Source organism: Saimiri boliviensis, chromosome 2 (assembly GCF_048565385.1).
Source record: "Saimiri boliviensis isolate mSaiBol1 chromosome 2, mSaiBol1.pri, whole genome shotgun sequence".
NCBI classification, from domain to species: Eukaryota; Metazoa; Chordata; class Mammalia; order Primates; family Cebidae; genus Saimiri; species Saimiri boliviensis.
Genome location: NC_133450.1, coordinates 111,836,890 through 111,863,084, shown reverse-complemented (window position 1 = coordinate 111,863,084; position 26,195 = coordinate 111,836,890). Strand labels below are relative to the sequence as shown.

The 26,195-nt window shown below is 43.8% G+C and overlaps 1 protein-coding gene across 1 annotated transcript in view; it reads left to right on the top strand.

Annotated features, from left to right (window-relative positions):
• Positions 1-26,195, top strand: part of LOC120363115 (amyloid-beta A4 precursor protein-binding family A member 2-like) — a 58,186-nt gene that overhangs the window by 814 nt on the left and 31,177 nt on the right. The window contains exons 2-3 of the mRNA XM_074394026.1: positions 2,062-2,394; positions 8,675-9,635. Of these exons, the coding sequence (XP_074250127.1) occupies positions 8,872-9,537 (666 nt within the window). The 5' untranslated portion in view covers positions 2,062-2,394; positions 8,675-8,871 and the 3' untranslated portion in view covers positions 9,538-9,635. The remainder of the gene's footprint in view (positions 1-2,061; positions 2,395-8,674; positions 9,636-26,195) is intronic.

Below are 26,195 nucleotides of genomic sequence, written 5' to 3'. Positions count from 1 at the left end.
GGCGGGAGGTCTGACCGCAGATGGTGAAGAAGAGCATTGAGGCTCCCGGTCCCCCAGCAGGGCTCTACGGACCGGGCAGTGGGCCTCCGTGTGCCCAGGCCTGGGCGAACTTTTTTCCTGGCCCGATGCGGAGGGAGGATGAGGGTGAGGACACCTGCGAGGGGCCTGCCCTTCGGGACCCCAGTGGAGAGCAGAGCCTTAGAGGGGCCTGCCAGTGTTAACTTAGTATTTACTGGAAAGAGGAAAGTTTATTTTTTCAGATCTGTTTAGATAACACCTGGCAGAGACCAGACCTAAATCTTGGTTGAGCACAGTCAGCTCCTAAATGGGCACATGGAGGGTCAAGCACCCCAAACTCCGTATCAGGTGTTTGGCACTTTTTGGGGAGGGGCGCTAAACTGCTTTTGGCCTCTTCAACCTCCTGTGCTTCTTTTTGTTGTTGTTGTTGTTGTTTTGTTTTGTTTTGTTTTTTTCTATTTTCCGACATCTTTGAGAAAGGACAGAGGTTCTAGAAATTAGAACATGAGGGCTTTGCAGGTTGAAGCAGGACAGGTTTTCCTGAGGTGCAGCTTGGTAGGTGCTGGGAGCCTGCAGGTGGCTTTTTTTTTTTTTTTTTTTTTGATACGGATTTCGCTGTTGTTACCAAGGCTGGAGTGCAATGGCGCGATCTCGGCTCACCGCAACCTCTGCCTCCTGGGTTCAGGCAATTCTCCTGTCTCCGCCTCCTGAGTAGCTGGGATTACAGGCACGCGCCACCATGCCCAGCTAATTTTTTGTATTTTTAGTGGTGACGGGGTTTCACCTTGTTGACAGGATGGTCTCAATCTCTTGACCTCGTGATCCACCCGCCTTGGCCTCCCAGAGTGCTGGGATTACAGGCTTGAACCACCGTGCCTGGCACAGGTGGCTTTTTCTCAGGTCTCTGGGTCAGGGTCTCTCCATTGAGATGAGGCAGGAGTTTCTCCTCTCCCAGGAGGTGTGGCCACTATGTAGGAGATAGAATCTGTGTTTCCCAGTCTGAAGCATCCAGGATGCCCTTTCCTCTGCACTCATTCCTAGGTGACACTGGGGGCTGCCTTCCCCTGCAGCCTGGGCTTGGAGAGGGTCTCCTGAACTTAGGATCTCTTGGGCAGGAGGGCTAGGGTGACATGAACATGGAACCTGCTGGGGCTCTGAGCAGTGTCCAGGGCATGAGTGGATAAAGCTGGAGCTTGTGACTGTGTACTGACAGCCCTCCCTCGGTGGGTGCTAGCAGCACTGGCAGGGGGGTCCCTTGGAGTGGGCTCCATGGCTAAGCTGGGACTGGGCGATGGCACTAGTGATGGGGCACTGTGTCTTCCCTCTCATTTGTTAGGAAGGGAGGTCTGTGCCTCTACCCACTGTCCAGCTCCTGGGCTCCTGGGCTGGGAGAAGCTGCAGGCTGAGTCCCATGGGGTGTGAGTTTGTGTGAACAGTAGAGATGGGGTGGACTGAATGCTGGAAGGAGGTGAAGCTCTTCCTTCTGTCTCCCCCCAACCCCTGGCAGCTACCATTCTACTGTCTGTCTTTACATTTTTTTGAGGTGGAGTCTTGCTCTTGTTGCCCAGGCTGGAGTGCAACGGTGTGATCTCAGCTCACCGCAACCTCTGGCTCCAGGGTTCAAGTGGTTCTCCTGCCTTAGCCTCCCGAGTAGCTGGGATTACAGGTGCCTGCCACCACACTGGGCTAATTTTTTGTATTTTTAGTAGAGATGGGGTTTCACCATGTTGGTCAGGCTAGTCTCGAACTCTTGACCTCAGGCGATCTACCCGCCTCGGCCTCCCAAAGTGCTGGGATTACAGGCATGAGCCACTGCGCCCAGCCTCTACTTTCTGTCTCTGTGAGTTTGACGACTCTAGGTGCCACATCTGAGTGGAATCATACAGTCATTTGTCTTTTTGCAACTGGCTTTCTTTCACTTTGCATGATGTCTTCAAGCCCCATCTGTGTTGTAGCATGCATCAGAATTTCCTTCCTTCTTAGGGCTGATTACTGTCCCCATTGTATGGGTAGAGGACGTCTTCTTTGCTGTTCATCCCTCAGGTATGGAGAATATCTCACATAGTAGAAAGAATCAAGCCTGTGAGGACTTCATCTTGGCTGCTCATACTCTCTGCTCCTCTACCCTTTGTGAGGGTTGGATGGACCGCCTGAAGCTACCTGCTCATCCTGCATGGAGCAGATTGGCTGGTGCTGGAAGCAGAGGATGCAACCTGGAGCAGGAGCCAGTTCCTGCCCTCAAAGTGTGACAGTGACATGCCGTGTTAGTGCCAGCCTATCTGGGGCTTTATAAAGTGAAGAAAAGAGCCTGTATCCATCCTGAAGGCTTTGTGACCACCGGTCTTCTGATGGATGCTTCTGTGTCCCCAGAGTTAGGTGAGAGCTCTTGGAAGGACCTCTTTGACCCCAGGTTCGCTAAGAATGGAAAGCCCCTCTGTGTGACTGTGGCTGCAGTAGCTGATGTGATTATCTGGTTACTTGGACCAGAGCCTGGGAGTTTGTGGCCTGCCAAGCTCACCTCTCATACTGAGATGCCAATAAATATTATCCAAGGGTGACACCCAGAAAGAGAGTTTTAAAAATATTTAGAGAGGTGAAAAATAGCCACCAGTAGAATTAAAATCAGAAATAATGACAAGGTTGGCCAGCGGAGTTGCTGAGTCCAGATTGGGGAATGCGACGTTTCATTATAAGCGCTTTCAGCATTTGCTTACTTTGGTGTAAGTGAAAGAATTGTCTCATTTTTTTTGAGGACCGTGTATAACAAAGGACTCGCCATCTCAGACACACTGGTCAGTTTACCTGGCAAGGCAGAGTTGGAGGTTTCTGTCCTTAGGTGGGTGGGCAGGGACAACAGCTTGCCCTAAAGTATCCAGCAGCACCAGGGGCAGGAAATAATTACTGCTCAGTGATTGGTGGGGAAATGGCATCTAGCACAAGGATTCCTGCCAAAATCTAATGGTAGCCAGGTGTGGTGGCCCATGCCTGTAATCCCCACACTTTGGGAGGCGGAGGCATGTGGATCGCTTGAGGTCAGGAGTTCAAGACCAGCCTGGCCAATGTGATGAAACCCCATCTTTACTTAAAAAAAAAACAACAAAAATTAGCCGGGTGTGGTGGCACAGACCTGTAATCCCAGCTACTCGGGAGGCTGAGGCAGGAGAATTGATTGAACATAGGAAGCAGAGTTTGCAGTGATCTGAGATTGCCCCACTGCTCTCCAGCCTGGGGAACAGAGCAAGATTCTGTCTCTACAAACCAAACCACACCACACCACACCACACCACACGAAACCAAACCAACGAAACCCCAACCTTAATGGTGTGCAATAAATGAAAATGCTGCCCCAGTCAGATGGGACTAGCATTTTTCAGCAACCTTCAAGGTCTTGTGTCATAGGAATGAAGATCCCAGCCTTTCCCACCCATGGAAGCATTGATGGAATTTTCAATTCCGGGAACCCTGGGCTGTGCTGAAAGCCTGCACTCTCACTGCCTGGGTTAGTTGGGAAAGCGAGCTCTCACTGATCTCATTTAATCCTCGTCCTTTTGTACCACAGTAGTTGCTTTCCTAGACATCAGAACCGTGGCTGGGTTTAACATCATCTTTGAAAATTCTAAAAAGCAATGAGGCGATTTTTCTCTCTTCATTTTTTTTTTTTGATACAGCTGTGTCAGTTTGAAATTTGATTTTCCAATCAGTTCTAATAGTGTGTCTGCTTGACATCGTTTTTATTAAAGGCGCTTGATATGAAGTTAGTTAACAATTCAAATATTTAGAGTTTCAGGGCCCATCATCTTGGTTTTAGGGGCAATACCTCAATTTCATATAGTGTTACTCTTTTCCAGAAAGATGGGTCACTGAATGATTTACATTTTATTGGTTTTTATGAGAAACAGTATTTCTGGTTATAAATGGTAAACATCTTTTAGTATTTGCAATAAGAAATACTGATTATGTTAGAAAAAATGTAGAAATACTTGATTTTAATATTCACTTCCTGTAAGTGCCTTCTGGAGCAGAAGGTTTTCTGTTCATGGATTCTGCGTCTTGGATTTGGAAACTGTGTTGCACTGAGGTGTGGTCTGTAGGGAGGAGCCTGTGGGCAGAACAGTTTGGGTTCTGCTGGCCACCTTTCTACTCTATTCACGAGGCTGGGTCCCAGAGAAAGATGACAGCAGTTAGGTCTTGCTGGGAAGAAAACACGGCTACCAACCCTGGACCATTTTGCCATCCCTGAACAAATGAGATAGTCATTTGCCTGCTTTTGGGGATGGTGTCTGGGGTGTGCACAAGATGACGTGGCATCTGGCTTGCCTGCTGGCCTGCTTGGTGGAGATAAGATGCTCAGACCCGCTGCTGCTGTTCAGGGATCATGGAAGTAATGATCGATCTTCCCTCTGTCCCCCAGTCTCATTTGCATGTCTCTGGAGCTGAGCATGTATTCTTTTTCTTTCTTCATCTCAATTGAGCTTTTAAATTAAATACGTGTTGCTTAAGCCTTTCAGAATGTTTTGCATTTGAAAAAACAAAAGGTAGCTGCCTCCGTGATTCATTCGCCCACCCCACACTGTGGCCTTGTAAGACAGTCCCCCCTTGGCTGCGCTGAGCCCATCTGGAGTGTTTCTGGTTCTAATCAGAAGTGGAACAGTTCAAGTGCATCTTACAGGTTCATGTTAGTGATGAACTTGGGTGGAGATGGTGACACAGCTAGTTCTCTAGATCCTGATCTGCCAGGTGCCTGGCCACTCCCGCCCAGAGCTCTGCCTTGGCGGAGCTGGTCACCGCTGTGTGTCCCGGGCTGCTGGCCTGCCTGTCATCTGCAGTGCACAGGTATGCATGTGTGCGCATATGTACATACAGCACACACATACCATGCCCACTGCACACATACCACACTCATAACCCATACACACCACACACTACATATGTACCATGCCCACCTCATAGATACCACACCCATACCCCATACACACCATACACAACACACATACACCCACCTCACACACCATGCACTACATTATACACCATGCCCACCTCACACACCCCACACATTGAATTTGTACGGATACAGCACATATGTATACTATACTATAACCACAGACATACTATAACCACCTCACATACACCATACACATATCATACCCACCTGACACACCAGGAACCTATCATATTCACCTCACACACACTACACACAACACACATATCATACACACACCTCACACACTACATAACACTTATAAACCATGCCCACCTGTCACACCCCAACATTTAACCCATATACACCACGCACGTCATTCCCACCTCACACACATACCCCTTACACATATCACCCACCTCACACACATACCCCATACATGCCACACACGACACACATACACACCTCACACACCACGTATATACCATGGCTACCTCAAACACACCACACATTTAACCCGTAGATACCACACACAGCACACATACCATGCCCACCTCACACACACCGTACACATATCATACCCATCTCATACACCACGCATGTATCATACCCACTTCTCACACATACCCCATACACATACCATATGCACCTCACACACATACCCCATACATGCCACACATACACGCACATACACACCACATACATACTATGCCTACCTCACCCATACCACACACTTAACCCATATATACCACATACAGCATGCATACCATGCCCACCTCACACACACCACACACTTAACCATGTACAACACACACCACACACGTCATATCCACACCACATACATTACACCCCCCTCACACACATACCCCATACACAGCACATACCTATTATACCTATCTCATACACACCATACGTGTAACCACCCCACACCACATATACACCATGCCCACTTCACACACCCCAGACATTTAACCCATAGACACCACATACACATTATTCCCACCTCACACACATATCCCATACGCAGTACATGCATATCATACCTACCTCACACACACACCATACACATAACATAGCCACCTCATACCACACACCACATATACACCATGCCCACCTCACACACTGCACATATTGAACCCATATACACCACACACACATCATTCCCACCTCACACACGTACCCCATCCATGCCACACACAACACATACCCACTTAACACACCACATATATACCGTGCCCACCTCACATGCCACACACTTACCCATATATAGCATACACACTGCACACACACATACCCACCTCACACACACCACACTTAACCCATATGTTACACATACACCACACCCATGTCATACCCACCTCACATACACTACACACATATCATACCCACCTCTCACACACCACAGACTTAACCCATATACACTACGTACACACCACACACGTATCATACCTCACACACACCACACACACTGCATATACACCACACAGACGCCACACACATATACCCACCTCACACACCACACACCATATATATGCCTTGCCCACGTCACATACACCACACATTTAACCCATATACACCACACATATCATACCCATCTCACACACACCGCACACATATCATACCCACCTCACACACACCACACACGTATCATACCCACCATACACAACACATACACCCACCTCACACACACCACACACATATCATGCCCACCTCACACACACCACACACATATCATATCCACCATACACAACAGATATATCATACCCGCCTCACACACATACCCCATACACACCACATGCATATTATAACCACCTCACACACACTGCGTATATTCCATTGCCCACCTCATACACACCATGCACTGAACACATATACATCACAGACACCACACACATATTATACCCACCTCACACACACCATACACTGCACAATACATATACACCATGCCCACCTCACACACTGCACATATTGAACCCATATATGCCACACTCACCACACACATACCCGATACACACAACATGCATGTAACCCTCACACACATCATGTATATACCATGCCTACCTCACACACACCACGCACTTATACACATCATGCACTTTTCACACGTGCCACACACTACACATATACCCCATACACACCACACACACCTTATATACACACAACACACATACCACACTCACTGCATAATACCATACATACACCACATACATTTAATACACACCACACACCCCATACATGCCACACACACACAGACACTTCATAAATACCCCATACACAGCAAACCACACTTGACCTACATATTACATCACCTGTACAACACACCACATTCCACCAGACAACTTACTCACACTACACAGATACCGCACACACAATATCATACATACACACACCATACATACCTCATGTACACGACACACATCCCATACACACCACATATACTACACACACCTCATACAACCACACAGTTACACACACCCCATACATACCATACACCACAAACACTACACCATACACATAAAGCATATGTACACACTCAACCCTTCCACACTGTATCATATTCCACACACTATCACATTCATATCACACACACCACATACCACACACCATACACAGTACACTACACACGCTCACCACACTTTCCAGGACTCCTTGCCACCATACACACACACAGCACACACTTCCTACTTCCCACACCACACACACTGTATCTCATGCACACACCACACACCCCTGCTACACACCTTTGCATGCAAACTACTCGTTTTGCATTCAAACTACTCCAATGAAACCAAACAATTTAGTTTTTCCCAAATTAATACTGCTCGTCTGCGCGCCCTGGCTGTGCTGGCTGGCACATCCCCTGGTCCTGCCTTCCCTTGGGTCAGCACCCCCTCCTGTGTTTTGGGTGTCTCTGGCTGTGCCCTGTGGAGTGCTCATGTTTGGATCGCCTGGGAGGCTGGCCCCTTTGCTCCACTGGCTGCTTTCCCGGAGGAAACTGGCCTGTTTGCCACCTTTCCTGATGCCCAGAGCAGCAGCTGGTGCAGGAAGACCCACTTCCTTCCCTTGGTGTCTGCCCTTCCCCATGGGACATTTTGTCTCAGTTCTGACATCTCCCCAGCTAGAAGAGAGACCCTCAAAGGTATGCAGGTCAGTTTCATTATAATGCTGATTATAACAATCGGTGTGTTTTTGTAAAACACTCAACCAGTGCATACATCTTTAATAAAGTAAAATGTGCACAGCCCCTCTGCTCCTACCTGTTTCCCCTCCCCTCCACTCCCCAGAGGACATGGCTGATAGGCCATTTGGGGCTCCCCCTTTCTGTGTGCCTTTGTGTCTGTGCATGGGCTGGGGATTGTGTGTATGTTCTCTAGCCATCTTGACAGAGCTGGAACTGGGATCTACACACGTGCGCTTGCTGTAGCTCACTTGTCATTTTCCCTCCAAAACAGGCCTTTAAGATCCCTCACTGTAGTGTGTTTTGTCCTGCCTCTTTAAAAATGCCGTCAACTCTTGCAGCGTGCAAACTCTGCCATCATTTATTTAACCATTCTTTTATTTACGAGTACTTAGGTCATTTCCAGTTTTTTAAAAGATGCTGCGGTGAAAATCTTCAGCCGTCGTTATTCACGTTGCTGTGGGAGAATGTGGTGGGAGGCGCCATGGGGGTGAGTGATCCCATGTGTGGCCAGGCTTTGTGAGGTTTTGACTCTGTCCTTCCCAATGTTCCCCCTACAGTGGCTGCTCCGGGTGATGATGGCTGTGTGGGTGCCCACCATGGCCCACCGGAAGTGTGAGTGTGGGGAGCAGCATGTTGGACCACAGGGTGAGGCCAGGCCCTGTCTCCCATGGCCAGGAGCGAGGACGTGGAGCTGCCCTAGGAGGGCTGTGTGCCCGAGGGCCAGGAGCTGGCTGCCCTGTGGCCAGAGATCTTCATGCCCAAGGAACAGGAGTGCTGCTACCATAGCCGCGATGGGGACTCCAGCTCCTACTATGTGAATAACACCTCTGAAGAGGAAGACTGCGACAAGAGCTTGCCTGAGGAAGAGGGCATCACCTATATATCTGCTACTGCCGCGAGGATGACAGCTACCTGGAGGGCATGGACTACAACTGGGAGGAGTACCTGGCCCACGGCATGCACCCTGTGGACACTGATGAGTTCCAGGAGGCGGTGGAGGAGTGGGTGGAGGGCAGACTGGGCAGACCTGCACCTTTACTGCCATGGGGCAGAGGGAAGCCAGGATTACTCGGACGGCCACCTGCCCATCCTGGAGGATGAGCCCTCTGTCCTGGAGGCCCATGACCAGGAAGAAGATGGCCACTACTGTCCCAGCAAACAGGGCTACCGGGATTGCTACCCCATGGAGGCCAATGGGAGCCCCAGTGCCTCCCTCTACCACCTGAGGTGTGGGGATGGGGACCTGGAGGACCAGGAGGAGGACATCAACCAGATCATGGCCGAGATCAACATGAACCTGAGCATGACCAGCATCACTGGCACCAGTAAGGCCAGGGATTCTGCAGAGGCTGGCCTGCCTGCCCGCCCAACAAGGCCAGCTGCAGCCCCAGGAGGCACAAAACGAGGCCCAAGTCACTGAACCTCCCTCCTGAGACAAAGCACTGTAGAGACCCCCAGAGAGGCTTCAAGCCCAAGATCAGGACCCCAGAGGAGAGGCTGAAGTGGCCCCATAAGCAGGTAGGACTCTGGCTGTCTCAGGGAAGGGAGCAGAGGGGCCCAAGAGCAAGAAATGTCCTGGTACAGCCCCCACAGATGCTGAAGTGAGGCGGTGGGAGGGGTTGCGTGCCTTGCAGTTCTTTTTTTTTGTTTTTTGTTTTTGTTTTTGCCTTGTGATTCTAATGGTGGATGAGCTCTTCATTGGTGCAGTTGCCAGGCATGTCGTGTGGATGCTCCGGCCACTCTTACGCTCACCCCTCAGACTCAGGAGTAAAGTCTTGTTGAAGACTGATTGGCAGCTAGTTTTTGGCAGAAGATGCCCCTCCTCCCATCTAGAAGTAGTTTGATATCTTCCCCACTACCCTGAATCTGCTTATGGTGGGAGAGTGTCTGTGGGAGAGCCCCTTAATTCTCAGGGGTGTACTTGTTCCAGCAAGGCAGTGGCAAAGATATGGCCAGTGGCGGGTGGCTGGTGGCCGGGGTGGGGCCTGGAGTGTATTTCATAGTGGAGAAGTCTCTGAAAGCCTGGGGACCTTGGCCTGATGGGCAGTTAGCTGTGAATAACTATTTGGAAAAGGATCTTGCAGATCTGATCTTACAGGTTTGTTACATAGGTATACACATGCCATGGTGGTTTGCTGCCTCCATCTCCTTGCCACCAACATTAGGTATCTCTCTCATAATAAGAATGATGGTTTCTGGCTTCATCCACGTCCCTGCAAAGAACATGAACTCATTCTTTTTTATGACTGCATAGTATTCCATTGTGTATATGTGCCACATTTTCTTTAGTCTATCTTCAATAGGCATTTGGGTTGGTTCCAAGTCTCTGCTATTGTAAACAGGGCTGCAGTGAACATATATGTGCATGTGTCTTTATAATAGATCGATTTATAATCCTTTGGGTATATACCCAGTATTGGGATTGCTAGGTCAAATATACAAGAAAAAAACAACCCCGTCAAAAAGTGGATGAAAGATCCGAATGGACACTTTTCAAAAGAAGACATTTATGAGGCCAGCAAACATATGAAAAAATGCTCCTCGGCTCTGGTCATTAGAGAAATGCAAATCAAAACCACATTGAGTTACCATATCACGCCAGTTAGAATGGCGATCATTAAAAAAATTGAGACAATGGATGCTGGAGAGGATATGGAGAAATAGGAACACTTTTACACTGTTGGTGAGAGTGTAAATTAGTTCAACCATTGTGGAAGACTGTGGTGATTCCTCAAGGATCTAGAAATTGAAATATATATAAATAATTCTTTAACATACATAATCTATATCTTAGAATATAGAATATAATTCTTTAATATAATCTGTATCTTAGAATATATTTATAAATATCAGACATAAGACATGCAAATATTTTCTTTTATTCTGTGGATTGCCTTTCCACTCTTTTGAAAATACTCTTTGATGCAAAATAGTTTTAAATTTCAAATAAGTGTAATTTATCTACTTTCAATTTAGTTGCCTGTGTTTTTGGTGTTTCATCTAAGAAAGCTTTGCCAAATGCAATGTTACGAACCTTTCCATTCTGTTTTCCTCTAAGACTTTAGTACTATTAGCTGTTGCATTTACCTCTTTGATCCAATTTGAGTTAATTTTTTGTATACGGTGTAAGGTAAGCATCTAACTTTTTGGCATATAGATATCCAGTTTATGCAGGATCACTTTTGTTCAAAAGACTGTCTGCTTTGTCTGTGTGTTTTTGTTCCCCTAAAGTTTATATGTTAAACCCTAACCCCCTTGATAATGGTATTAAGAAGTGGGACCTTGGAGAGGTGATTAGTTAGGTCATAAAAGTTTCATCCTCATACATGGGATTTGTTCCTTTATAAAAGAGGCTGAGGCCGGGAGCAGTGGCTCACTCCTGTAATTCCAGTATTTTGGGAGGCTGAGGTGGGTGGATCACCTGAGGTCAGGAGTTTGAGACTAGCCTGGCCAACATGGTGAAATCACGTCTCTACTAAAAATACAAAATTAACTGGGCTTGGTGATGTGTGCCTGTAATGTCAGCTTCTCTGGAGCCTGAGACCAGGAGAATTGCTTAGAATCTGGGAGGCAGAGGTTGCAGTGAGCTGGGATAGCACCACTGCCCTCCGTCTTGGGTGACAGAGGGAGACTGTCTTTAAAAATAAAAGGCATAAAGAAGCCTGTTTGCCCATTCTGCCATGTGAGAACACAACACATAGAAGGTGCCATCTATGAGGAATAGGCCCTCATCAGACACTGAGTATGCTGATGTCTCGATCTTGGACTCCTCAGGCTGTAGAACTGTGAGGAATAAATCATGTTGTTTACAAATTGCCTGGTCCAAGTTATTTTGTTATAGAATCCCAAATAGTTTAATACACAGTCCTTTCCTCATTGAATGTTAGTGCCTGTGTCAAAAATAAATATGATGATTTATTTTTGGAGTCTCTACTATATTCCATTGGTATATGTGTGTATTTTCGTGCCAGAACCACACTAATGTGATTATTATAGCTTTGCAGTAAAATTTGAAATCAGAAAATATGAGGCATACAACTTTGTTCTTCTTCATCAAGATTATTTTGGCTACTCAGGGTCCCTTGAATTTCATAGGAATTTTTTATACTTTTTTCTATTTCTGGAAAAAAAACTTTGGGAATTTGGATAGGGATGAATACTTTGGGTTGTATTGACATCTTAACAATGTTACCTTTTCCAATTCATGAGCAAAGTTGTCTTTCCATTTATGTATATCTTCTTTAATTTGTATCAGCAATGTTTTATAGTTTTCAATGTATTAGTCTTTACATCCTTGATTGTATTTATTATAAATACTTTATTATTTTCTATAAAGTTATTTTCTTGCTTTCTTTTTCAGATTCTTCAGTGGTAGTGTATGGAAATGATTTTTTTTTTTCCAGTCCCTGATGTAGCCATCCTAGCAATTGATTTTTATGTGGTAGCTTTTTTAATTCTTCTACTTTGTTTAATTTATCTGTTATACAGCATTGGGTAGAGTTGTGAGGCTCCCAGTCCAGGCCCTAACTCTTAAGACTATATTCCTGGACATACCTTGGGCCAAAAGGGAACCTACTGCCTTGAAGGAAAGGCCCCATCATGGCAGGATTTATCTTCTGCTGACTAAGAGCCTTAGGGTCCAGAATAAACAGCAGTGATATCAAACTATGGGCCTTGGGCTCCTAGACATGCTGGCTTCAGGGGTAACCCAGCATATTTGCAGCGGTGATGGCTATGGCAAAAGACTCCTGATGTCTGAGAAAAACAGAGGGAAAATTAAAGGGAACTTCATCTTGCATCTTAGGTACCAGCTTGGCCACAGGGTGGCAGAGCAAAAAGTAGGCTCTTGGGGTCCCTGAGTCTAGGGCTAGGCTCTTGGACAGCATTTCTGGACCTGCTTTGGGCCAGGGGACCCTCTTCCCATGTGTCAGGGGAGGGATCTGGTGAAAGGTGATTAGATTATGGCAGCAGATTTCCCCCGTGCTGTTCTTAGGATAGTGAGTGAGTTCTCATGAGATCTGATAGTTTAATAAAAGTGTAGCACTTTCCTCATTCTCTTTCTCTCTTGCCACCATGTAAGACATCCCTTGCTTCCCCTTTGCTTTCCACCATGATTGTTAAGTTTCCGGTGGCCTGCACAGGCCATGTGGAACTGTGAGTCAATTGAACCTCTTTTCTTTATAAATTACTCAGTCTCAGGTAGTTCTTTATAGCAGTGTGAAAATGAACTAATACACCAGGCACAGTAAGACAGACTTCACATTTTCTCATTTATTTGTGAGATGTACAAATCAAAACAGTGAACTAATAGAGAAGAAGAGTAGAAAGATGGTTATCAGAGGCTGGCTAGGATAGTAGAGGGTGAAGCATATGTGGGGATGGGTAATGAGTAACAAAAAACAAAGAATGTAGAAGACTAGTCATTTACATTTACTTGGTTTTCTTGACTGGTCATTTACTTTTACTTGGTTACTGAACACATGGTCTGTTTTTCAGAATTTAGCCACTTTCAGTTTTTTTATTATTATTTTTTATTTTATAATACATCTGTGGGTGGTGTGGACTGGGAGTATCCTAGTCTTCCGTGTTGCAGATGTCGCTTTTCTCAAGTGAATAGATTTAAATGCAATCCATAAATTGATGATTCTCAACTTGTCATCTCCAAGGAAGTCTTACTCTGAATCTCAAAGTCATATCCAATTGCCTTTCTGACATCTCATTTTAAGTTAACTCATAATCTGCCTCACTGTCTTAAATTTACTCCTGCTACCTGCTTTCTCTGAAATTTTGCATTTCTAAAACTGTATAAAAATGAAATCATGCAGTATGTGTACTTTTTTGTCTTCTCTCATTCAGCATAATTATTTTCAGATTAATCTCTATATTGTAGCATTGATTAATGATTTATTCCTTTTTTATTGCTTAATAATAAGTATGAATATAACACATCCATTCACTTGTTGATAGCAATTTGGGTTGTTTCCACTTTCTGGCTATAAAATAAAGTTGCAGTGAACATTAATATAGGAATCTTTGTATGAACATAGGCTTATATTGTTCTTGGCTACATCCTTAAGAATGGAATGATTATATCATTTTTTAATCCCAAAAAAACCTGCCAAACTTACATAAAATAGTTGTATGATTCAGATATCTGTTACTTAGTCAGCTTTGGTAGTTTGTGATTCTAGGAATTTTTTCATTTCATCTATGTTTTCTAATTTGTTGTTAGACAATTGTTAATTTTATTTCCTCAATAACCCTTTTATTTGTCTAAGGTCAGTAATAAAGTCCTCACTTTTATTTCCAGTTGCAGTAATTGAATATTTTGTCTCTCTCCATCTGTCTCTCCCCTTCCTTCTCTCTTTTTGCTCTCTCTCCTTTTCTTGGTGAGTCTAACTATAAGTTTGTCAATTCTCCTAATCATTACAAAGTACAAAGCGTTATTTTGTTGATTTTTCTCTACATTTTTCTATTCTCCAATCTATTTACTCTCACTCTGATCTTTACTGTTTTACTGTTTCCTTCCTTCCGTTTGTTTTGAGTTAAGTTGACCTTTCTTTTTTACGTGGTTTTTTTTTTAAATTTAAGTTCAGGCAGGGGTACATGTGCAGAATGTGCAGGTTTGTTACATAGGTAAACACATGCCATGGTGGTTTGCTGCATCCATCCCCCACCTGTCATCTACATTAGACATTTCTCCTAATGTTATCCCTCCCCAATCCCCCACCCCCTGCTAACCCTCCCCTATCCTCCACTCTCTGACAGGCCCCGGTGTGTGATGTTCCCCTCCCTGTGTCCATGTGTTCTCATTGTTCAGCACCCACTTATGAGTGAGAACATGCAGGTTTGGTTTTCTGTTCTTGTGTTAGTTTGCTGAGAATGATGGTTTTCAACATCATCCATGTCCCTGCAAAGGACATGAACTCAAATTGTTTTTTATGGCTGCATAGTATTCCATGGTGTATATGTGCCACATTTTCCCTGTCCAGTCTTATCATCGATGGGCATTTGGGTTGATTCCAAGTCTTTGCTACGGTAAACAGTGCTGCAGTGAACATTCGTGTGCATGTGTCCTTATAGTATAATGATTTATAATCCTTTCAATATATACCCAGTAATGGGATTGCTGGGTCAAATTGTATTTCTGTTTCTAGGTCCTTGAGTAATCGCCACACTGTCTTCCACAATGGTTGAATTAATTTACACTTCCACCAACAGTGTAAAAGCATTCCTGTTTCTCCACATCCTCTCCAACATCTGTTGTCTCCTGATTTTTTTAATGATCGCTCTTCTAACGGTCATGAGATGGTATCTCATTGTGGTTTTGATTTGCATTTCCCTAATTACCAGTGATGATTAGCGTTTTTTCATATGTTTGTTGGCTGCATAAATGTCTTCTTTTGAAAAGCGTCTGTTCATATCCTTTGGGTAAAGGGTATGATGAGGTTGTTTTTTTTTTTTTGTTTGTTTGTTTTTTTTTTTTTTTTTTTTTTTTGTTTTTTTTTTGTATTTTTGTTTAGGTTATTTGTAGATTCTGGGTATCAGCCCTTTGTCAGATGGGTGGATTGCAAAATTTTTTTCCCATTCTGTTGGTTGCCGGTTCACTCTAATGATTGTTTCTTCAGCTGTGCAGAAGCTCTTAAATTTAATTAGATCCTGTTGGGAAAAGCAGCAAAGGAGAAAGCGCTTACATAGTGCCTATATAAATTGGTTATGAGTAACATGTAAACAGGGAACAACAAATTGCAGAAGGCCACAGGGGGCCTCTGAGGAGGAAGGCCTCTCTATGCCTCATGTTCTGGTGCAGGGTGACCTAGGCTCTGTTTCCATAAACTTTGTGTTCAAGGACGTAAAACCCCTTTATATCACTATGACATAGTCAGACTTGTAGGCTCCTTGTAAGGTCCGAGTTCCATCAGCTGCACGTAGGTAATAAGTTAAAGATAACCACATGTTCTTGTTTTGTGAAACTCTCAAACCACCGCTGTTGTCTGTCTTTAGAATGATACACCAGTTCTGGCTCACTGATTAACTCCACCATCACCCTCTCCCTATCACTTCACTCCTACCCTGTAGATCAAAGTGATTGTAACTCCAGTAAATAGAGTGGATGATCAGAGCTTGGGGCCTTCCAAAGTAGAGCTTCTGCCTCCTCCAAAGTAATAAAGTGATGGCCCCCTGGTCCCACTGACTCTCTTAATCTGTCTTTTTCATTCCTTTGTCACCACGAAACTCAGGGTACCCATGGGTGATGTAGGGCTGGCTCTCTACATTCTGGTACCCAATGTGGGGCTCATGGATCCCTACATTCTGGCCCCAACTGTGTGGGGCTCATGGATTCCCTAAAGATCTCATTTGTCTATTTTGGCTTTTGCTGCCATTGCTTTTGATGTTTTAGTCATGAAGTCCTTGCCCACATCTATGTCCTGAATGGTATTGCCTAGGTTTTCTTCTAGAGTTTTTATGATGTTAGGTCTTAGGTTTAAATCTTTAATTCATCTGGAGTTAATTTTTATATAAAGTGTAAGGACTTTTTTACTTCCTTGTCATAAAATTTTGGTAATTTATTCCTCATATAGGCTTACAGCTGTGTATTTCATGCTAAGCACTACTTCAGTTGCATCCCATAAGTTTTGTGTTTTCTTTTTCTTCATCTCTAGATATTTTCTAATTTCCTTTATTATTTCTTGTTTGACTACTGTCCTTTGAGTTACGTGTTTAATTTCTACATATTTATGAATTTCTCTGCTTTTCTTCTGTCATTGTTTTCTAATTTTTATTTCATTGTGGTTGGAGAACATACGTTGTATGATATTAGGTCTATCAAATTTTTTATCGTGTGGTATCTTTGAGTTTATCCTCTCCAGAATTTGTTGAGCTTTTTGGTGTTTCTAAAAAATCAAATTTTGGAAGTTTTTAACCATTACCTTTTTCTTTCTGTTACTATAATTATATAATTTCAACTGACCTAACTTGAAGTTTCCTAATTCTTTTTCTGACTTTTTAACTCTGCTGTTTAGCCCATCTAGTGAATTTTTCATTTCAGTTATTGTGGTTGTCCACTCCAGATTTTCTGTTTGGTTCTTTTTTAAGAAAACATTCTGTTTCTTTAAACTTTAAGTTCAGGGGTACATGTGCAGGTTTGTCACATAGGTAAACTTGTATCATGGGGATTTGTTGTACAGATAATTTCATCACCCAGGTATTAAGCCTAGTACTGATTATTTTTCCTGATCCAGTATTTACTATTTTGTGAGACACTGCTCTTATACTTTCCTATAGTTCTTCTGACATGGTTTCCTTGAACTCTTTGAAGTAACTGATTTAGAATAGTTGACTTAGACTTTGTCTATTCAGTCCAATGTCTAGATTTCCTCAAGAACAGTTCCCTACTGACTGCTTTTCCCTCTTGGGGCCATATATTCTTATTTCTTTGCATGCTTCATTATATATTTTGATGGAAACTGGACACCTTAAATTAGGTGGCAGCTCTGGAAATCAGATTTGCCACTTGCTCCAAGTTTTGTTACTGTGATTATTTAGCATCGTTTGAGTTATATTTCTGAGCTAAATCTGTAAAGTCTATTCCACATAAGTGGAATCATAAAGTATTTCTCTTTTTGTGACTGGCTTATTTCACTTTGCATAAAACATCCTCAAGGTTCATCTATGTGCTAGCATGTGTCGGAATTTCCTTCCTTTTTAAGGCTGAATAATGTTTGACTGTATGGAGAGACCACATTTGTTTGTTGATCCGTTGGTGGGCACTTGGGTTGCTGCTATCTTTTTGGCTGCTATGAATAATGAGACCAGCTCAGTCATGGAGACGCCCAACCCACGCGGTGCTGAAGGAATTAAGAAACAGAGATAGAGAGCCAAAGTTGGGTTCCGAGGGGAGTACCAGGGGTCTCACAGCATTTCCAGCTGAGAGTCCAGAGCAAACTCTGACCTATGTATTTATTCTTTTTTTTTGAGACGGAGTTTTGCTCTTGTTACCCAGGCTGGAGTGCAATGGTGCGATCTCGGCTCACCACAACCTCCGCCTCCTGGGTTCAGGCAATTCTCCTGCCTCAGCCTCCTGAGTAGCTGAGATTACAGGCACGCGCCACTATGCCCAGCTAATTTTTTGTATTTTTAGTAGGACGGGGTTTCACCGTGTTGACCATGATGGTCTTGATCTCTTGATTTCGTGATGCACCCACCTTAGCCTCCCAAAGTGTTAGGATTACAGGCGTGAGCCACTGCGCCTGGCTGTATTTATTCTTGACTTTACAGTGACAAGTTTTACAAGCGGATGCTCTGTGTTCTTTCATTGGTTAAAGGTAAACTAAGGCCGGGTGCGGTGGCTCAAGCCTGTAATCCCAGCACTTTGGGAGGCCGAGGCGGGTGGATCACGAGGTCGAGAGATCGAGACCATCCTGGTCAACATGGTGAAACCCCGTCTCTACTAAAAATACAAAAAAATTAGCTGGGCATGGTGGCACGTGCCTGTAATCCCAGCTACTCAGGAGGCTGAGGAAGGAGAATTGCCTGAACCCGGGAGGCGGAGGTTGCGGTGAGCCGAGATCGCGCCATTGCACTCCAGCCTGGGTAACAAGAGCGAAACTCCGTCTCAAAAAGAAAAAAAAGGTAAACTAACCAGGCAGCTAGTGTGTGTTTACTGTTGGTTAAAGACAAACTAGAAAGCACTCTTTACAAAGGAACAAAGGAAAGGTTCACATGTCCTGTGTTCAAAGAACTAATTCATCTGGCGTGAGACATACTTATATTGGTTACTGTTTTATAGTGCTTTGCAGTTTTCTGCTTTGGGGGCAGTTTGCTGCTTTGGGGGGCTGACTAGGTTTCCCTTGCCACCACTCTCAGTAGGATTTCTCAGCAAACAATATGATTTTTCACACACGTCAGAATTTGCTCTCAACAACGCTGCTATGAACATCAGTGTATAAATGTGTGAGGCCCTTTGAATTGTAGGGAATACACATCCAGAAGTGGAAATGCTGGGTTATGTGGTAATTCTTTGTTTTGAGACAGTCTCTCGCTCTGTCACCCAGGCTGGAATGCAGTGGTGCAATCTTGGCTGACTACAACCTCTGCCTCCTGGGTTCGAGCAATTCTTATCCCTCAGCCTCCTGAGTAGCTAGAATTACAGGCCTGCACCACCATGCCTGGCTAATTTTTGCATTTCTGGTAGAGATAGGGTTTCACCATGTTGGCCTGGCTGGTATTGAACTCCTGGCCTTAAGTGATTTGCCTGCCCCGGCCTCACAAAGTTCTGGGATTACAAGTGTGAGCCACCGCACCTGGCCTATTTTTACCTTTTTGATGAATTGCCATACTGTTTTCCATAGCTGCAGCTCCATTTTAAGCTTCCAGTAAGAGTACACAAGGGTTCCAACTGCTCAGCATCCTCGCTAACACTTGTTATTTTCTGTATTGATTGCAGCCATCCTAATGAGTCTGAGGTGGCCTGTCCATGTAGGTTTTCTTCTTTTTCTTTTTTTCTTTTTTTTTTTTTTAGGTGGAGTTTCACTCTTGTTACCCAGGCTGGAGTGCAATGGCGCGATCTCGGCTCACTGCAACCTCCGCCTCCTGGGTTCAGGCAATTCTCCTGCCTCAGCCTCATGAGTAGTGGGATTACAGGCACGCGTCACCATGCCCAGCTAATTTTTGTATTTTTAGTAGAGACGGGGTTTCACCATGTTGACCGGGATGGTCTCGATCTCTTGACCTCATAATCCACCCGCCTCGGCCTCCCAAAGTGCTGGGATTACAGGCTTGAGCCACCGCGCCCGGCCTTTTTCTTTTTTTGAGATGGAGTCTCGCTCTGTCACCCAGGCTAGAGTGCAGTGGTGCAATCTTGGCTCACTGCACCCTCCACCTCCCAGGTTCAACAATTCTCCTGCCTCAGCCTTCTCAGCATCTGGGACTTCAGGCATGTGCCACTACATCCAGCCAATTTTTCTGTTTTTAGTAGAGATACAGTGTTACCATATCAGCCAGGCTGGTCTAAAACTCCTGACCTCAAGTGATCCACCCACCTCGGCCTTTCAGAGTACTGGGATTACAGGCGTGAGCCAGCATGCCCAGCCTCTCCCCGTGGTTTTGGTTTGTTTCCCTAATAATTAGTGATGGTGAGCATCTTCTTATGTGCTGATTGGCCATTTGCATCTCTTACTTGGAGGACTGTCTGTTCACATCCTTTGCACATTTCTGAACTGCGTTAGTTGGGTTTTTGTTGTTGCATTGTGAGAGTGCTTTGTCTGTTCTAGATGGGAACTCTGTCACGTGTAATTTGTACCTCTGTCCTGTCATTCCGCAGGTTGCCTTTTCACTCTGTTAATAGTATCCTTTGATGCAATCCAATTTGTCTACTTTTCCTTTTGTTGGTTGGGCCTTTGGTGTCATATCCAAGAAATGACTGCCAAAGGACGCTCTCCTTCTATGTTTTAAGAGTTGTCGGCTTGGAATGGTGGCTCACGCCTATAATCCCAGCACATTGGGAGGCGGAAGTGGGTGAATCACAAGGTCAGGAGTTCAAGACCAGCCTGACCAAGATGCCCTGTCTCTACTAAAAATACAAAAATCAGGTAGGCGTGATGGTGGTTGCCTGTAATCCCAGCTACTTGGCAGGCTGAGGCAGAGAGTTGCTTGAACCTGGGAGCCAGAGGTTGCAGTGAGCCGAGATCATGCCACTGCACTCCAGCCTGGACGACAGAGTGAGACTCCATCTCAAAAAAAACAAGAGTTGTATAGTTTTAGATCTTACACTTGGGTCTTTGATTCATTATTGAGGTGTTTTTTTGTTTGTTTGTTTTTTAAACATGATATAAGGTAAAGCTTTAACTTAATTCTTTTGCCTGTGGATATCTAGTTTTCCCATATCATTTGTTGAAAGACTGTCCCTTCCCTGATTGAAAAGTCTTGGCATCCTTATTGAACTCATTCGACCGTATGTGTAAGAGTTTCCTTCTGCACTGTGTATTGCATTCCACTGGTCTCTCTGTACGTCTTTACTGCTGTACCACACTTTTGACCACCGTAGCATTTAATAATACATTTTGAAATTTGGAAGTAAAATCCTTCCAACTTTCTTTTTCAAGATTGCTTTGGCCATTTGGAATCCCTTGAAATTGCATGTAAACTTTATGCAGTTTATAAGGGTGGATTTTTATATAATTGAAGAAAAAATGTCACTGGGATTTTGAGAGCAATTACACTAAACCTGTAGATCACTTTGTGTCCTACTGACATCTTAATGAAACTGAGCCTTATAATCTATAAATATAAGATTTTTTGTATTTTACATTTGTTACACAACCAGTCTCTGGAACTTTAAATTCTGCCAATCTTTGCCTCCTGGTTAAGTTTATTCCTATTTTATTCTTTTTGATGCTATTGTAAACTGACTTTTTTTTTTTTTTTTTTAAAGATGGTGTCTCACTATATTGCCAGGCTGGAGTACACTGGCTATTCACAGGCATAATCATTATAAAAACTGACAGCATTGAACTCCCAGGCTCAAGCAATTTTTCTGCCTCATCCTCCCAAGTAGCTGGGACTATAGGCATCCACAACCAAGCCGGGAGGAACTGTTTTCTTAATTTCCTTCTTGGATCATTGACTGTTAGTGTGTAGAAATGCAGCTGACTTTTGTATGCTGATTTCATAATCCTGAAACTTGGACAAATTATTAGTTCTAACAGTTTATTTTGTGCAGTCTTCAGGATTTTCTACAAAGATGATCATGTCATTTGTGAATAGAGAAAATTTTACTTCTTCATTTCCAATTTGGATGCCTTTTCTTTTTCCTTTCTTTCTTAATAGCTCTGGCTAGGTTATCCAGTATTGTGAAAGCAGGCATCATTGTTTTATTCCTCTTGGAAAACTTTGTCTCTCATCATTGAGAATGATATTAGCTGGAGGTTGTTCATCTGACCTTTATTATGTTGAGGTTGTTTCAATTTCTAGTCAGTATGTTTTTAATCATGAAAGGATATTAAACTTTATTAAATGCTTTTGCTGTGCTAATTGAAACAAATTGTCATGTGCTTTCTTTCCTTCATTCTTTTAACATGGTATCTTTCATTAATGTGTTTATGGTATCCATCTTTGCATTCCAGGAATAACTCTCACTTGATCATGTTGTATAATTCATCTAGGACACTGTTGAATTCTCCTTATTAGTATTTTCTTGAGCACTTTTGCATCTGTATTGATCCAGGATAGTGGTGTATTTTCTTATGCTCCTTTGTCTGCCTTTGGTATCAGTAATGCTGGCCTCACAGAATGAGTTTGGAGGTATTCTTGGGATTTTTGAAGATGAGCAGGATTGGTATTGGTTCTGTAAATGTTTGGTACAAGTCACCCTTGAAGCCATCTGTTCTTGTAATTTTCTTTCTTGTCAAGTTTTTGGTCACTGACTCAATCTCCTTGGTAGTTATAAGTCAGTTTTTCCATCTTCTATTTCATTTATTTCTGTTGTAACCTTTATTATTTCCTTCCTTCTCCTAGCTTTGGGTTTAGGCTGTTCTTCATTTTCTGATAATTTAAGGTACAAAGTTAGGACTGTGGTTTGAGAGCTTTTTCCTTTTTCTTTTATTTGACAGAGGGTCTTGCCACTTGCTGAGTTAGTCTCAAATTCCTGGGCTCAAGCAATCTCCTGGGCTCAGCCTTCCTTCCAAGTAGCTGGAATTATAGAACAGTGTCAATATACCTGGCTGCTGCTGCTTTGTGTGTGTGTGGTGGGGGCAGGGGTTGGGGGAAATGGAGTCTAGCTGTCTCGCCTAGGCTGGAGTGCTGTGGTGCAATCTCGGCCCACTGTAACCTTCTCTTCATAGGTCCAAGTGATTCTGCCCCCTCAGCCTCCCAAGTAGCTGGGACTACAGGTGCTTGCCACCACACCTGGCTGATTTTTATGTTTCTAGTAGAAATGGGGTTTTGTCATGTCAGCCAGGCTGGTCTTGAACTCCTGACCTGAGGTTATCTGCCTTCCTCATCCTTCCAAAGTGCTGGGATTGCAGGTGTGAGCCACCGCCCTTGGCCAGCTTTCTTTAATGTAAGCATGTACAGCTATAAATTTCCCTCATAGCACTGCTTTTGTTGCATCCCATAAGATTTGATATGTTTTGTCTCAAAATACTTTCTAATTGTCCTTATTATTTTTCTTTGATTGATAGTTTTGTAGTATGTTGTTTAGTTCCCATAGATTTGTGAATATTCCGGTTTTCCTTCTGCTATTATGATTTCAGTCATTTAAAATGTATTAAATCTTGCTTTGAGGCCTAATATATGATCTTTTCCAGAGAACATTCCACATGTACTTTGAAGAATGTTCATTCTGCTGCTGGGTGTACTCATCTGTGTATGTCTGGTAGGTCCAATTAGTCTATAGTATTGTTCAAGCCCTCTGTTTTCCTTCTTGATCTTCTGTCTGGGTGTTGTATCCATTATTGAAAGTGAGTTATTGGGCCAGGCACAGTGGCTCATGCCTTTAATCCCAGCACTTTGGGAGGCCAAGGGAAGTGGATCACTTGAGGTCAGGAGTTTGAGACCAGCCTTGCCAACATGGTGAAACCCTGTCTTTACTAAAAATAGCCAGGCGTGGTGGCATACACCTGTAATCCCAGCTACTCTGAGGCTGAGGCACAGGAATCACTTGAATCCAGGAGGTTGCAGTGACCTGTCTCACGCTACTGCACTCCAGCCTGGGCAATAGAGTCAGATTCTGTCTCAAAAAAAGGTGACATGTTAAAGTCGCCTACGTTTTCATAGAACTGTTTCTCCTTTCATTCTGTTGGTGTTTGCTTCATGTATTTAGGAGCTCTGAGGTGTGCTGCATGCACATTTATAACTTATATCTTTTTGGTGGATTGACTGTTACTATCTCTTAAAACAGCTTTTGACCTTAAGTCTATTTAGTCTGAGATTAATCTAGCTCCTCCTCCTTTTTTTTTGGTTATCATTTGCATGGAATATCCTTTTTCATTCTTTCACTTTCAACCAATGTATAAGTCTCTTACAGTCTTTTGATTGTAGAATTCATTTGCATTTTTTAAAGACTATCATCTGACGAAGCTCACTACCCTGTTGGGTGACTGTACCATGAGGCCCACAGCCAAGGGCTCAGTGAGCAGTTCCTCTGGGAGGACTCCAGCACACCATTTACGGGGCCTCCCGGTGCCACTCTGTGGATTGTTTTCTGCATGGCTTATTGGTTTGTTTTCTCTCTCATTTTCTTCCTTCTGCCTTCCTTTGTGTTAATTGATTTTTTGGTGGGACACACTTAGAATCCCTTCTTATTTCCTTTTGTGTACATTCTATAGATATTTTCTTTGTAATTACCTTGAGAATTACATAGTACATCCTGAAGTTATAGCAATCGATTTTTAAACTAGTAAGTTCGATCACATATAAATAATCTACTCCTTGACAGCTCTACCCCGTCCTATGTTGTTCTTACAAAGTATATCTGTATTTTGGAGAGAGGGTCTCACTCTGTCACCCAGGCTAGAGTGCAGTGGCACTGTCATAGCTCACTGTAACATCCAGCCCTAGGACTCAAGCAATCCTCCATAGCTGAGACTACAGGTGCATGTCACCATGCCTAATTTGTTTTTTTCATAAATTATATATTTAACACAGACTTAAGGTTACACATCTCTTTTAAATCCAATAAAATAATTAAAATCAGAGATACGAATCAAAATTCCAATAATACAGGTCTTTTTATGTGGCTTCAAATGTCCACCTAGCATCCTTTTATTTTAACTTGAAGGACTCCCTTTAGCATTTCTTGCAGGGTAGGTCCCAGTGTAATGAACTCTCTGAGCTTTTGTTTATCTGAGAATGTCTTAATTTCTCTGGTCGGGTGCGAGGTGGGAGGATCACATGAGGTCAGGGGTTCGAGACCAGCCTGGCTAACATAGTGAAACCCCGTCTCCATTAAAAATACAAAAACGTGGTGGCAGATTCCTGTAATCCCAAATACTTGGGAGGCTGCACCAGTGTACTGCAACCTGGAGGACAGAGCAAGACCCTGTCTCAAAAAGATAATAAAAAGTGTCGTAATTTCTTCCTTTTTTTCTTATGAGAGTTCATGAGATGCCTTTATGTTGTAATTTATTTATAGTTGTAACCGAGTGAGCGCGAAATCACCACTGAGACAAAGACTAGGCCAAATTACAGGGTCTTCATTGCCGGTGGTGCTGAGGACTCTCTCTAACCCACGGCCTCAAAGGGAGGGTGTCAAGACCTTTTATGCCCGTAAACCACCTTCTGGGTGGGGGTGAGGGTGAGGGGCTTCAGACATTCCCAGGGCCAGGGAACTTTGGTCATTCTAATTGTTACTTAAGTGGTTCACGGAAGTCAAGATAAGTGTAGTTTACACATTGTCTGGGTAGGGTGGAAATTACAGGCCTTAGTTACTTATTACAAGTCGCAGGGGCCAAGATGGCGTGGGTTTGGACTGCTTGCCTGTCACATCAGGGTGACAGAGAGCAATTTCAACAGAAAGCCGACGTATGGTTGAGGTATGCAGTTTTATGGGGGCATTTCCCATGTCACATTATAACCACCTTTTAATTTGTCTTTCAAAATTTCACTATAATTGGTGACTGCTTTTCTTAAATACTTCACTGGTGTCCGAGAGGGGAAGAATTTAGCCCTTGTTTAAAAAATAATAATAAAAAACCTGGCCGGACATGGTGGCTCACATCTGTAATCCCAACACTTTGGGAGGCCAGGCAGGCGGATCATGAGGTCAGACATTTGAGACCATCCTGGCCAACATGGTGCAACCCCATCTCCGCTAAAAACACACACAAAAAATTAGCTGGGCTTGGTGGCACCTGACTGTAATCACAGCTACTCAGGAGGCTGAGGCAGGAGAATTGCTGGAACCCGGGAGATGGAGGTTACAGTGAGCTAAGATGGTGCCACTGCAGTCCAGCCTGGGTGATATAGCAAGACTCTGTCTCAAATAGATAAATAAGCCCTAAGAGGAAGGGAGAGGACCTTAACTGCAGATAATAGTCCATTGTTACCTTGTGGCTGTAAATCTTCTGAGTTGCTTGTCCT